Source organism: Sarcophilus harrisii, chromosome X (genome assembly GCF_902635505.1).
Source record: "Sarcophilus harrisii chromosome X, mSarHar1.11, whole genome shotgun sequence".
NCBI classification, from domain to species: Eukaryota; Metazoa; Chordata; class Mammalia; order Dasyuromorphia; family Dasyuridae; genus Sarcophilus; species Sarcophilus harrisii.
Window position 1 is genome coordinate 40,339,038 of NC_045432.1, and position 14,260 is coordinate 40,353,297.

Here is a 14,260-nt window from a genome sequence, read left to right on the forward strand (position 1 = left end):
TTTTATCCGCACTTTACAGATGATTAGAAATAGAGGCAAGCAGGGTTAACTGACCTGCGTAGTGTCACACAGCTAGTAAGTAAGTCTGGATTTGAACTTGGCTTTTCTTCACTCTAGACCCTGGTGATCTATGCACTGAGCCCCCTAGCTGCCCCATTATTATACTTATTCTATTACTAATAATTTATATACCTAGATACCCAGGGTTGTATAAAAATTCTCAGGTTTTGAAAAGGGGTTGTAAGTGGAGAAAGTTTAAGAAACGTGTTCTAGACTTGTTCACCTCATTGCCCCTGGCTGCTGCTTCCCAGTACTCTTCTTCGTCTCTCACAGATGTTGGGTTACTAGTGATCCTTCAAAGGGATAGGCGAATAGCCTGTTGTATGAGGGTCAAATAAAAACATTTGACCTCTTCAGTCTGGAGAGGTTCAAGATGAGAATGTTACTGGAGCTGATCTAATTTGAGCCCAGTATTTTGAGAACTCTGTCTCTCATTCAAGGTCCTTCTTAGCATGGTGGCTGCTTACCTTCCCTGCCTTGTCTCCTGACTTCCAGGGCCAGTGCTCTATCTACAGTGTCATCTAGCTGCCCCCCCCCCTCTTTTTGGTGGGGCAATTGGGGTTGAGTGACTTGCCCAGGATCACACAAGTCATTCTTGGGTATCTGAAGCCATATTTGAACTCGGGTGCTCCCCAGCTTTGCCTCATACTGGCTTTGGCCAAAGTGGGTTACTCTGGTCTCTGCCTGGAATGCCCTGTCCCCATTGGGGCAAATCTTCTCCTGATCCCTCTTCCACCCTGCCCCCTCGTTCGTAATGACTTTGGCCCTCATAGAGTGTTGTCCAGCAGTCCTCTTGGCTCACTTAAGTAATATGTTCCAAGGCTCTCACTTGGCTTCTTATCCTCCTATTAGACTTTAGGATCCGAAAGGGCAGGGATTATATATCATTTGTTCTAAACGTTCCCTGGTGCCCAGCTTCATGTTCTGTGTATATAGCAGATGCTGAAATCAATGTTGATTGAATAAATGATATGATAAATATGGAGTTGATTACATATCACTATATTAGACCTGGGATTTGCCTCTTGAAACTTAGATGAGAAAAGTTTAGGGAGAATTAAAGCAAACACAATATTCACCCCAAGAGATAACATAGGAGTAGGCATAGGGACTGGATCTGTGAGTTTATTGCTATAGAGAACTCCTAAATGAGGAAAGTCACTCCACCAGTGCAGATGAGCACTTTTTCTGCAGCTTATTTGCCTAGAGCATGGAGAATGAGGTGACTTGCCCAGAGTCGGGCAGACTGTAAGGAGCAGAGGTGGGATTGCCTTGGAGTCAGGAAGACCTATCAGTTATACCGTATTGTCTTTCAGTAGGTTGAAGATGGAGACTTAGAGGAAGGTTAATGTTAGAATCGTGGATGACGTCATCACAATAGGTTCAGGGAAGCTTGACAGTTTGGACATCTTAGGGAGATCAGCCACCCCTTTGTGTAACACGTGATACTGGGACCGTTTGAACCAACCAGGACTTATCCTGTGGTGGAACAGCTGTTTTGTTCTGTGACTACCCCACAATAAGGGGGTTAGGAGAGATGAGAATGACAATGACTGCTCAAATTTAGGTTGTTTGTAAGATGCTTTCCTAGCAGCAATAGTATTTGGGAACCATTGTAGGTTGTACTATTCCCATTTTTACAAATGAGTAAACTGAGGTTGTGACTTGCTCATAGTTATACAACTAGTAGATATTAGAGCCAGAGTTAGTTTCCAGATGTCTTGATTCCAGGTCTAGAACCCTTTCTACTCTACCATAATAATAATAGTGAGTTTTACACACACACACACACACACACACACACAATGATTTACCATTTACTAAGGCACTGTGCCAGGTACTTTACAAATATTATCTCATTTGATTCTCATAACAGTCTTGGTAGGTGCTCTTATCTCCATTTTATATTTGAGGAAACTGAGGCAAGTATGTTAAATGACTTGCTTAGGGTCACCCAGTTAATAGATGTCTGAGGTTGGATTTGAACTCAGGCCTTCCTGACTCCTTCTAGCCACTGTGCCACCTAGCCTTATCGGTTCATTTCTGTGGGGTGAAAGGGCTACTCCAATCTCTTTTCCATGTTGGAGCGGCCGGCTCTCATCCTAAAAGCGGGACACACGGGGCTCTTACCAGCTGCTTGTCCAGACTGCCCACTGGCCTGCCCTTACTGAACTGATTGGATTAGAAAATGGGCAGAGCTCTTGAAACAGCTGAACTTCTCTGCCTCGAGTGCCTGTCTGAGCTCTTGGGTGCTGAGCCCACTCTAGGGTTTGGTGATGACAAGCTGTGGGTTAAATGTGACCTTGGATGTGTGCGTCTCACAAATTCCCGGACCAGTCACTTCCTTTAGATAGCCGATCATTGGGCATGCTCCGAAAGGGAAAAAAGTTGGAGAAATGATTTTGTGCTAGAAAACAAGATGTTTAAATAGTGACTACAAAGCTGCTTGACAATAAAATTCAACAGTCACGGAATGCCTATGATGAACGAGAAATTGTTCTGGTTTTCAAGGACCTCTTGGCGCCTCCCTTTAATTCGATTCAATTAATTTAATTGTTGAATTCAATTCAGTTCTTTAATTAATTTGCCTTTAATTTTATCTGCTTTGAGATTCTCCATCTCTTTGTTCACTCTGTTACCCAACATCTGTCTCATAGGGTTGTTGTGAGAAGCAGAGGGGATGGTAGAGCACAGGCTTGGAGTCAGCAAGACCCAAGTTTGCACTCGGCTTCAGGCACTTACTTGCTATGTGATCCTGGGCAAGTCACTGAATTTTCTAGGCTTGGTTTCCCCATTTTTAAGATGGGGATAATAATAGCCTATATCTTGCAGCATTGCTAATATTTAGAAAGCACTCAAAAAATGCTTTACAAATGTGAGATGTTATTATTAAGTGTTAGGCCATAAAGAGCTGTAGAAACAAGAACTCAAATAATTTCTTTTATGGCAACTACTCCTTGTCTGTCATAGGATCGTTCTTCTTCTTTTCCTTTTTGTATTCTCTCTTACTTCTTTCCCCAGCTACCTCTTCCCTCTCTAGCTGTCCATTCCCAAGCCCCTCTTGCACTCCCCTCTCATTGGGCTGCACTCGCTGCATCCACCTGACTGCATTCTGGGACTGCGCACCCAGCAAATTGATCCGGGGCCCCTGAAGCCAGGCTGGCTGTGCTGATTTCCCTTAGGTCTTGGTCAGATCTTGGGTGGCACGTGTCCGTCTCTGGGTCCCACCTCCTTCCCGTGGAGACGAGGGGGTGCAGTCCCCATCCTACGGGAGGTGCCGGGTGGCACACTTATGTACATCCTCTGCCGGATATGCTTTTCTTAGTTTTCCTTTCTCTTGTTAACTTATTATTTATACTTATATAGTTGTATTTGTTTTTATATTATATATATTTAACATATTTCTGTTTCTGAACAGATTTCTTGTTCCCATGCTTGTACGTCTTACAAGATGTACACATGGACATCCTAACAAGAAAGGCCTCCAGGTGGCACAGTGGGCAGAGTTTAGGACCTAGAGTCCAGAAAGCGTATGTTCTACATAGGACTTCTCCACCCTTCTACACTTAGCTGCATAAACCTGCAAGTCACCACATCTCTGTCTGCTTTAGTTTCCTCAACTGTAAAATGGGGGTAATAATGGCATCTGCCTCCCAGGATCAATTGAAATAATATTGGAAAAGTGCTTTTAGCAGTGCCCGGAACATACCAGGTCCTTAGTAAATACTTCTTTTTCCCCTCTTCCCTTGAAATCCTGTGTCTGTTCCTTTCTAGCTGGGTGACTGTCTATCTCACAGCAGTCTTAGAGACCAGTATTAGAAAAAGTGTGAATGGATAGAAGGAGTGTTTGCTCATTTGGGAGCTCATTCTATGTCTCTGATCCCAGGTCCAGTTCCTTTCCCTAGTCTTAACCTTTTCTATATTGAGATGAATCACTCAACAAGCATTTGGACCAGACAGGAACCTACGTGTTGGGGATGCAAGTACAAAGAATGAACCGTTCCAGTTAGCAACGACCTTGCGTTCTAGTGAGGGAGACAACAAGCACATACACAAAGGAATATAGTTAAAGATGAGGTAATTTGGGAAGGACAGGGAGAGGGTACCAAAATTGGGGGCAACAGGAGAGCCTTTGTGCAGAAAATGATTCCTGAGTTGTGTTATAAAGGAAAAGAAAGACTTATGAGACGGAAGTGGGAGGGAAATGACCCATTGCAAAGAGGTAGAGATGAGAGAAAGAGTATCATGTGTGAAGAGCAGAGACCAGAGCAGTTTGACTGTATCCCAGAGTATAGGGGGGAGAGTATTACACGGTGAGATTGGAAAAACAGGTTAGAACCAGGGTGTTGGGCTTTAAAAGCTAAATAGAGAACTTTATGTTTTCGTCATGGGCGATAGGGAGCTGCTGGAGTTGATTGAATTGGGTTGTCACATGTTCAGATTTCTGTTTAAGGAAATCTACTTTGGCAGTGGGGTAGAGGGTAGATCCCAGAGGAGTGACTTGAGGCAGAGAGCCCAGGTTGGAGGCTATTGCAGTAATCCAGGGCAGGGGTGGCAAATGCCTGAGCTGAGGTGGCGACTGAGAGAAGGGCTGAGCTGTGAGAGATGTCATTAAGGTAGAAACAGCAAGATTTGAGCCCAGGTTGAGTCCATTCCACTATCTCTGGGCACGGGGATGGTTTTGAGGAGATTTTGGTTTTGCTTATTATGAGTAGCGATGTGGGGAGTCTTTTGCAAATGGGTTGCTCTTTTTGTTGTTCGTTTTCTCCATCGTTCCCCATCCCTGTTATTAGTGAAGTACCATCTCCTCACATTCTTTTCCTCCCCTCCCGGAGCAGCCTTAGCTTCTCTGCCTCTCTCTATACCTAACCCATCTCTCTTCCCAGCTCATCTCTCATTTATTCCTTTGTTCCTAAGGCACTGTCCTCTGGGATGTTGTTTGCTTAAAGTTATGTTTTTATGGAGCCATTTAAGGACAACTGCAGGTGGCTCATGCCTCTACTTTTAATATATTTACCCAGATAGGAATACTGGTGGCAGCAAAAGCTCTCATTATAGTTCATTCCTGGGCAGTGGCCTTTTAATCATTCTACACCCGAAGTCCTCAAAGATTTATAAAGAATTATTGTTCTTAATGTAACATTCCCCCGTCTCTAGATAATACTTTTGTGACTTTTGCTCCATATGCACATTTTATCTTCTCTTTCCATAAGCTCATTTCCGAAGTATATTGAAATTGATGAATCACACATTTAGCATAGATAAAAATGCCTTTTGATGCAGCAATTTCTCCTGAACAATTGAATGTCCTTGATTTGGGGATCTTTAGTAGTTACAGACATTTAGTAGCTGTTATCTTACATCTGTACTGTATTCATTTGGGTCACAAAGTATTCAGGAAGACTTGGGCAGTGCTCCAGGTCATCTTTTAGTAAGGGATCTAGTTCAGAAATGATGGTCTTAGAACTCTTCTAAAATATTACCCTGGCCTCACTGATTTACATGGTGGTTTTTCATTCATTTTTCAGTCTTGTCTGGCTCTTGGAGAGCCCATTTGGGGTTTTCTTGGCAGAGAATGCAGAATGGGTCTCCATTTCCTTCTGCAGCGCATTTTATAGATGAGGAACTTGGGCAGATAGGATTAAATGACTTGCCCATGGCCCCACAGCTTATAAGGATCTGAGGCTGGATTTGAACTCAGGTCTTCCTGACTCCAGGACTGACACTTCATCAGCTAGCTGCTGTATTACATGGTGGTATCTTTGTATGATCTTGGTATGTGAAGCCTGTATCCTGGCATGCCGGAATTCACCTCTGAGGTTGTGGCAGGATTATAGAATTGTAGATTTGGTTCTGGGGAGGACCTTAGAGACCAGTAAGTTCAACCACTTCATTTTCCAGCTGAGGTCTAAGGAAACTGAGGCATGGATTGGGGAAATAAGTAACTTGCCTAAGGATACACACCTAGTAACCATCTGAGGCAGGATTTGAACTCATCTTCCTAAGTTCAAGTCTACTAGCCACCTCATTCTATGTTTAAATGAGCATGAAAATCATCACGTGGGACTGAATAAGCCATTTTTAAGCTTTGTTAGATTGTGGTGCTCCAAACAGATAGGCTGAAATGGGCAACCCTCAACATATGGGTGACATATTGAGAATGGGTGAGGCAGAACTCAGAGAACATAGACATTCCTAGGTTGAAAAGTGTTCTCAGTGGGTAGAACCAAGAGAACATTGTACACGGCAACAACAAGATTATACGATGATCATCAATTCTGATGGACGTGGCTCTTGTCAACAGTGACATGATTCAGGCCAAGTCTTGTGATGAAGAGAGCCACCCAGGGACTGAATGTGGATCACAACATAGTCTTTTCACTCTTTTTGTTGCTATTTGCTTGCTTTTTGTTTTTTCTCATTTTTTTCCTTTTTGATCTGATTTTTCTTGTGCAGCATGATTATTTTGGAAATAGGTATAGAAGAATTGCACATGTTTAACATATACTAGCTTATTTGCCATCTATGGGAGGGGTAGGGGAAAGGAAAGGGGAAGAAATGTGGAACATGGGGTTTTGCAAGGGTGAGTGTTGGAGACTAACTTTGTGTATATTTTAAAAATAAAAAGGTAAAAAAAAAAAAGAAGAATAAAAAAGAAAAGTGGCCTCAGTTCTAACAGGGCCTCCAGGTAACAGATCAGAGTTTGGGCTAATCATTTTTTTTTTTTAGAAAAAAAGGAAGATGTGGTAGACTTTTCTACTTGGGCAGTCAGTCAACTCAAAAATTATTTTATCTTTGAAATTCAGCTCAGAGATTCTAACGGTTACAAGAGGGTCCCCAAGCTTTGAGGAGTTAATTTGTTTGTCCTTCAGGAATTGGAAGGAGAAGGAAGCTTTGGATTGTTTTGGAGAGCTTCTGTTTCTCAGAATTGAAGAGAAGGGACCTCCAAGACCTTCTATCTAATCTCCTTGCATACCTTCAATCTTATCTTTCACTTGGCTGGGAAACCTGAATATTATTGAGAAAATCTGTATTCATAATTCTCGAAGGGGTAAACCTGTATGATAGGAAATATCACGAATGAGGTCTCCAGTTCAAAATTCTATCTATGTCCTGATTAGTGAAAACAATGGATTTTCCCCAGAAGTGGCCACATTACTCAAATTCCCACTTGTGAATTTCCATTGGGCTGGAACCAGAGACTCTATTTAACAGAATTATAACTTTGAATAGTGTTCATCTGGGGATACAAACCACTTCAGGGGAGTCATTACTCGTGCTAATCGTACTGACTAGCTGTAGTATGCTCCATTAGCAAGTTTGTTTTTAAAATTCTATCTAGTTTTTGCCCTTTTTTAATTATTCAAAACTGGCAGGTTTTTTTTTTTCCTGTAGAGGTTAATGATGTAGTGGTGAGAGACTTTCACAACCGACATCAGTTCTAAATTTAGAGTGTAGTTTGTTAGACATGCACCTAACGGCCATCTCTGTATAGGTTTAGAACCATAAATATCCCAGCTGGAAAGGGACCTTAGAGATCATCCAGACTGATGGATTTCCTCATTTTCTTGAGAAAGAAAATGAGATTCCAAGAGGGGAGGTGATTAGCTGAAAGTCACATAGGTCGACTGATTCCCAGGCCAGGGCTGTCTGGATAGTTTTTTCTTCTTCATCTGGTTTCCAGCAGTGGGAACTTTCAGCTTATCCATCCACAGGGACTTCTTGCTTCTACTCTCTGAGAAGTTCACATTCTGACACTTGAAAACCTCTTGTTTATAGCTCCAAGTTTTTACCTCAGGGGGCGTGATGGATGTCTTTGCTGTGGAACACTCACCTTTTCCTGACTTTTATAGACCAAGCGCTCTGCCAGCCAGCGGTCAGTGCTTCAGCTTTATTGCTTGAGATTGCCTTTTGGTGGAGCTCCCCATGTTTCCTCTTCAATCTGCTTCTGGGATTCTGCTAGCATCTGTTTCGTGGCCGTGTCTCGCTCAGTGGAGTCGGTCAGCTGGTGGCATTCTGGGATCATGTCGATAGTGACCTTGCCTTGCCATTTAATTTGAATGTAACTTGGGACCCTGACCTCTTTCAAGGTGCTTGGCAGGTTATGATATTAACAGCTATCAAGTTAGACCTCGTTGCTGCTGTACAGACAGCTCACTCCAGAGCTACGGCCTTGTTGGCAACCAGACTCCAATTATTCTCCAAACCTTTTAAGCCTTGCTGTTTCGTGTTTATAGCCTTCTCTCCTGGCTTCCTACTTTACAGCCTTCACATTGTTGCTGAGTGTCATGTTTTTGTCATTCATTTAAAAATCAAAATCACATTTGATTTCAGAGTTTCAAAATCTTATATGGTAACCCCTGAGATAATTGAAGCTAGTGCTGGGCTTTCTCAAAGTCGGGATTGGTAATCGTGGCCATCCTCTGCTAGTCTCCTGAAAGGCTTACTGGAAGTCTTCGTTATATTTGAATGGTTTTCTCTTAACTTCCCAGACAGCATATGTTCTAAGATAGGAGAGTTTGCTGCTTACTCTTAGATGCGTAGTGCAGACGAACATCCCCTGTTGTTAAATATTTTTTTCCTGTTGTGATTTTATTACTGGGGACAGTTGTATTGTGTCAGTTCAGCCACAAAGAGTCCTCCATGCTCTTCCTGTGTTGTTTTTGTGTGCTTCAAGGTCATCAGGGTAGTACCCTGGACACTTGGCTACTCGGCAGCTCTAGCCAGGCCCCATGGCTCATTGGGTATCTATCCTCTGTTGGCTCATCAGTGGTCCAAGGTCCAGTTCCTTAGGGCTCTGGGTCTGGGCTTTGAATCCTTGGTACTTAGTTCACTCAAGGGTGATTAGTCTATGGGATAACTAGCTCATGCTACTAAACTCATATGAGACGAATGTCCATGAAAAAGCCAATTATTGACCCCGAGAAACAAATGTTAAGCTAACTGGAATGTTCTCGTCACCCGGCCAATCCTTGTTTTTTTTTTTTTTCTCTTAATGCTTACTCAAAAGGTTATTTGGTCAGAAGCATCATGGTTTAATAGAAAAAATATTGTTACAGGCTTGGAATTTACTGTTAATTTAATTCTGATTACCCTTGAGGCTGGTTCAATATCTTGAAAAACAGCTTAAACTCATTGGTAACATTTGAAGTCCCAATCCAGGTTGGGTTAACTAGGAAAGAAAGAGGCCTATTGGTAGGCCATCTGTAGCATAGACTATTACTAATATTCCACACAGAAAATGAGCTGCCTTCTTATTTGACCTTATGGTCCACTTATCTCCTCCCCCACCCCCACCCTGTATTTGGAAGTCCAAAGTTTATTTTTCCCGTTTGACATCACCTAGAAAGTCCTAGTATGCCATTGAAGATACAATTGAAAATTTCTTGCGGGTTTGAAGCATATTAGCAGCCATTTCTTTATTGTACCCTTAAGCACAGGAACATAATGGGAGCAAGATTTTCTTCTTAACTTTATTTGCCTTAATACCATTGTTACTTCCTCGGGTAGTACAACCAAGACCAGATCTTAAGGATAGTGACTCCACTGTCATTCGTGGAGAAAGTTTGAGAAATCTGGACAGCTCTCTTGTCTGTTTGCTGTCCTTCCAGCTTCGTCTTTAAATGTCCCTCATGTGATCCAGCTCAATGGTCTTCTAAATGGGGTTGGGCGCCTCTAAGGGGGCAGCGTACATTCTGTCCATGCTTTTCCAGCCTGTGCATCTCTTCCCCGTTTTTCCCAGTGAATGCTCTGTGGGTTTCACCATATGTACGAGGGGCTTTCCTCTCAATTTCTTAACATCATGCGGATGTGTAGAGCATATGGGCTCCCTCTTACGTATCCCTCACTCTTGCTGCATGACTGGCCTACCTTCTTTTCTGTTCATACGGCTGTCTAAAGAGACTCTCTATGCTGCTTAGACTGTGCACATCTTCATTGGGAATGTGTCACGGCTTTCTCATATCCGCCATGCTTGTCAGGAGCACTGGGATCCGAGAAGACCAAACGTCTCGTAAAATAATACTTCTTGTTGTTTTTGGATGCGTGACAAAACCAACTCTGCCACCTCTTTTATTTGCTTCTCTCAGGAGACCCTGCGAGCCATTCGGCTGCTACTTCCTTTTGTCTTCTGCTTTTCTTTCTTTTGAGGTTGATGGGATTTAGTTTGTCCAGTAACGTGTTTATTGGTTAGTCACTGGTTAAGGCTCTCATGTTTGGAAGCCCAAAGCTAAAACCTGTGTAATTCTTAGTACCCCATACCCCTTTTCTCCTACTTTGGCTCTGTTGCTGTCCAAGCTGAGCGGGGGCCATTTTGTAGTTTTTTTGGTTTCGTGGTTTGCCGTGTCATGGCCAGAAGATCCATTAGCTGGGGGCCAGTGGTGATGAGCATCTTTGTACTCAGCTAGGCCACTCTTCCCAAGCATTCGTAGTCTGTCACCAAGATTGGATTTGAAGCTGTTTGAGTGTGGAGAATCTTAGGGCCGCGTCTGCTGTAATGGGGTGGGAGAAGAGACTTTTCTGGAGGCTGGCGTAGCAAGACCTGGGTAAGACTAGACCTCTTTACACAATCTCTTTTGCTCTACTAGTGACTCAGAACTGAATCAGGATACCTTCATCGGACTGTTATATAGAGGGTAAGGAGCTATGATATGAAAAGAGCAGCTCATTAGGAATCAGTAGGCCTGAGTTCGAGTTATGGTTCCACCACATACCAATTCTGTCACCTTGGGCAAATAGTTATAACATGGTCATCATCAAACAACATTTATTAAGTGCTTACAGTGCATCAGGCCCTGTGCTGAGCCCTGGAGAGAGAATGTGAGCATGAGCGAGAGAGAGAGAGAAGCAAAATCCTAGTCCCAGTAAATGGAAGGCAATCACTGAGAAAAGGCACAAACAGTTGGGGAAACAGAGAAGGGCCTCCTGCAGAAAGCAGGAAGCCAGGGGGAGTTAAGAAGGGGAAGTGGAAAGGTTAAATGTGCCAGGCCAATTCTAGGGGACAGCCGGTTTTAAATGACAGTCTAGAGATGCTGGGTCATGCACATGGAATGGCAGGAAGGCCAGAAACATTGCATTTCAGAGGATTCGGAGGGTAGCGAAGTGTAAGAAAATTGGAAAAACAAGAAGGGGCCAGATTATAAAAGGCTTTAGAAGCCAAAACGAGGACTTTATATTTGATCCTGGAGGTAATGGGGAACTAATGGTGTTTATCAACTGGGGGGATAAAATGGTCAGATCCATGCTTTAGGAAAATCACTTTGGCAGCCGAGTGGAGGCCGGCTCATGTTGGGGACAGGCTACTGAGAGACTCTTCTCTTCTCTGGGCCTTGGCTTCCCCTTTTGGATTATGAGGGTATTAGATTAGATTACTGTTAAGATCTTTTCCGGTGCCACATTTGAACTTCTCTGAGAACAGAAACTGACCCGGGGCATTCTGGAATGTTGTTAGGGGAAGTAGTCTTGACGTGGTTTTTTGTGCTTTTGCTCTATCTGGGATAGTGTGCCTTTGGAACTTTGTTGGAAAGTTCAGAATTTCCTGTGACTCTTAATGCTGAGCAGCCTGCATTAAGAGAACGGTCAATTGGTATGTTAATGATGGAGAACCATTTAATAGCACTTGGGATTTGTGCCTTCTGTGGTTTGGTTTTCCTTTGGCCTAAAAAAGAACTCTTAGCATTTTTCTGATTTGCAGTTTTAAAAAAAGGCAAGGAAAAGAAGTGAAACTCCCAACCATTAGCGGGACCGTGTTTTCTCCACGCTAGAGGAGAAAGTTGAGTCTCTGGTGGCTGAGTGGGTGGGTGGGGAATAATCTGTGAATTTCATTTCTTTGGGTAATCCTGTTCCCTCTCTGTATGTGAAAACAAAAGTAAAGTGTTGCTTTTGAATCTTGGGGAGCTGAATATCTTGGAAGTCTTTGTGTTAGAGGTCATGAGCTGAGATTTCTCCTTGCACATAAGCAGTCCATCTTGGGTACTTGGACGATGTGACTGAATGGTGGACCTTAGCAGGAAGATGGGCTTTCTACTGGATTACCAGCTCAAGGTGCATCAGCAATGACACGACAGATAAAAATCACCTAAAACACTTGGGCTGCATTAAGAGAGGTGGAAATCTTCTTGGCGGCGGTCATAGGTCAAAGGCTACCCAGGTAGGAGTTGGACTGGATGCTTTCCAACTCTGAACCTCTGAAAATGTTACTTGGAATAGAAAATAACCCTAGAGGGTGATTCCTAAAAGCTTTTATGTTTAGCATCCTGTACAAGGCCCTCACCTGAGGGATTAAAAACTTGGAGAAATAAAGCTAGAGAGGACTCCCATCCTTTCTATGTATCCCCCAGCCCATGGCAACAAAGAAGTTTTCTTCTTTTCTCCAGAGGGGACTTTACTGGGCCCAGTGGAGCTAGAGTGACGGAATTGGGTAATAGTCTTATGATTCTGAGGGACCCGATCAGGTTAAACCTGTGTGTGGTAGAGTGGAGCTGAGGCTCCAAAGATAGATAGCTAGAAACGTACCAGAGAGGATTGGATGGGTACTTACAGGCTGATGAGAACTTTACTCACTTTTGCCCACAGATATGTGACCTACCTTTGTTTACTTTCAGTGATTTATCAGTTCTGTTAAGTACAAAGATAAAATCTATAGATTTCACAAGCTTGTTTGAAATAGTCTTTCCTTTTTGTGAAATATTTGATTTACCTACCGGGCAATCTAATGATAGTAGAATTAGTTAGCATCTCATTGTTGATAGAACTGTGTGGTAGTCAAACATTTCTGAATATTAATTAAGAGTGAATTAAAGGCAAGAAAAAGGAGCCATTAGCCATACCTTGATCTGGCAATACCCCAGCAGGCCCCCAGGAAGTCTGAGGTAATGATCCAGTACATACCAGAAGACTCCCCTCTTGGTGAGAGGAAAGAGCTGGAATCACTGGGGGGGGGGTGTGTGTGTGTCTATCCACTTGGGAACAGTTGAATAAAAACAATGGGTATGTGAAGGTCATGATATTATTATCTGGGAAGAAACGACAAATATCAAGAATTTGGAGAAACATGGCAAGATTTGTATTAACCGATGCAGAACCAAGAGAACAATATTCATAATGACTGCAGTGATATAAAGTGAAAAGATCACTAACAGGCAGTCAAATCTGAGTAATTGAAAAACCAGTGAAGGTCCCAGAGAACTGATAATTGAACATCCATTTCTCCCTGAAGGCAGAGAGGCTGGGGACCGCTAGGACAGAATGTGGTATATATTGTCAGACGCAGCCACTGTGTCCGATGTTTTAGCTTAATTGTTTTTCTTTGTCACAAGGGAGGATGCAGTCTGGACCAGGCAGTGGGCGGGTTGAATTGACTATGTTGTAAAGACAGAAGGCATCAATAAAATGCATTTTTTTCTCAAGACTTTAGCCAGCAGTTTAATTTATAGGTCAGTTGCGCATGATTGCTTATAGATTTAGAGCTGGAAGGGCCCTTGATATCATAAAACTCAGTTCTCTTAGTAGCTTTGGATAATGTAGCTAATCTTATTTCTTATTATACTTGGACCTTTTGCTTGTAGGGGAAAACTGAAAAAGGCCTTTAAACATTCTTTTTTTCTTTCTTTTTTTGGCAGTCTGAATTTAACAAAAAAAACACTTTTTACCTCTTCAATCATATTGACATCACGATTACATATCACAGTGCAAAGGATGAAAATTGGCCCGGAGCACGGCTGGTTACTGCTAGACTTGAGCCGAAAAGGTAATTTTAAGCGTGTGGTTTTTTTTTTTTTAATTAAATTAGTTTTAAAAAGTACAATAGAAACACCGCAGGAGATTTTTTTTAATGTAGCCTTTTAAATAAATGCAAAAAATAAAGTAGAGTGAAAAAATGATTAATGACCCCACTTGCATTTAAGCTCTGGGAAGCTGTCCTTAAATCACCCCGGTTGGCCTTGGCCTTCACCCCTTTAACCCTCTCCTAGCAATTTCCTTCTACTTCTCATTGATTAATCACCTGTTGTTTTATGTTATGGTTATTTGTATGTCATATTTCCCTGGAATCTACCAAAGTTTCTTAAGGGTAGAAAGCATTAACTTTTCTTAATTAAAGCTCATTAATTTTCAAAAGATATGCACGGATAATTTTTCAACATTGACCCTTGCAAAACCTTGTGTTCCAAATTTTATCCCCCTTCCCCTCACCCCCTTCCCT

The 14,260-nt window shown here is 42.5% G+C and overlaps 1 protein-coding gene across 1 annotated transcript in view; it reads left to right on the top strand.

The window, feature by feature from the left end:
* Positions 1-14,260, top strand: part of LOC100919810 (transmembrane 9 superfamily member 2) — a 91,131-nt gene that overhangs the window by 39,284 nt on the left and 37,587 nt on the right. Inside the window, exon 7 of the mRNA XM_031945061.1 lies at positions 13,680-13,807. Within this exon, the coding sequence (XP_031800921.1) occupies positions 13,680-13,807 (128 nt within the window). The remainder of the gene's footprint in view (positions 1-13,679; positions 13,808-14,260) is intronic.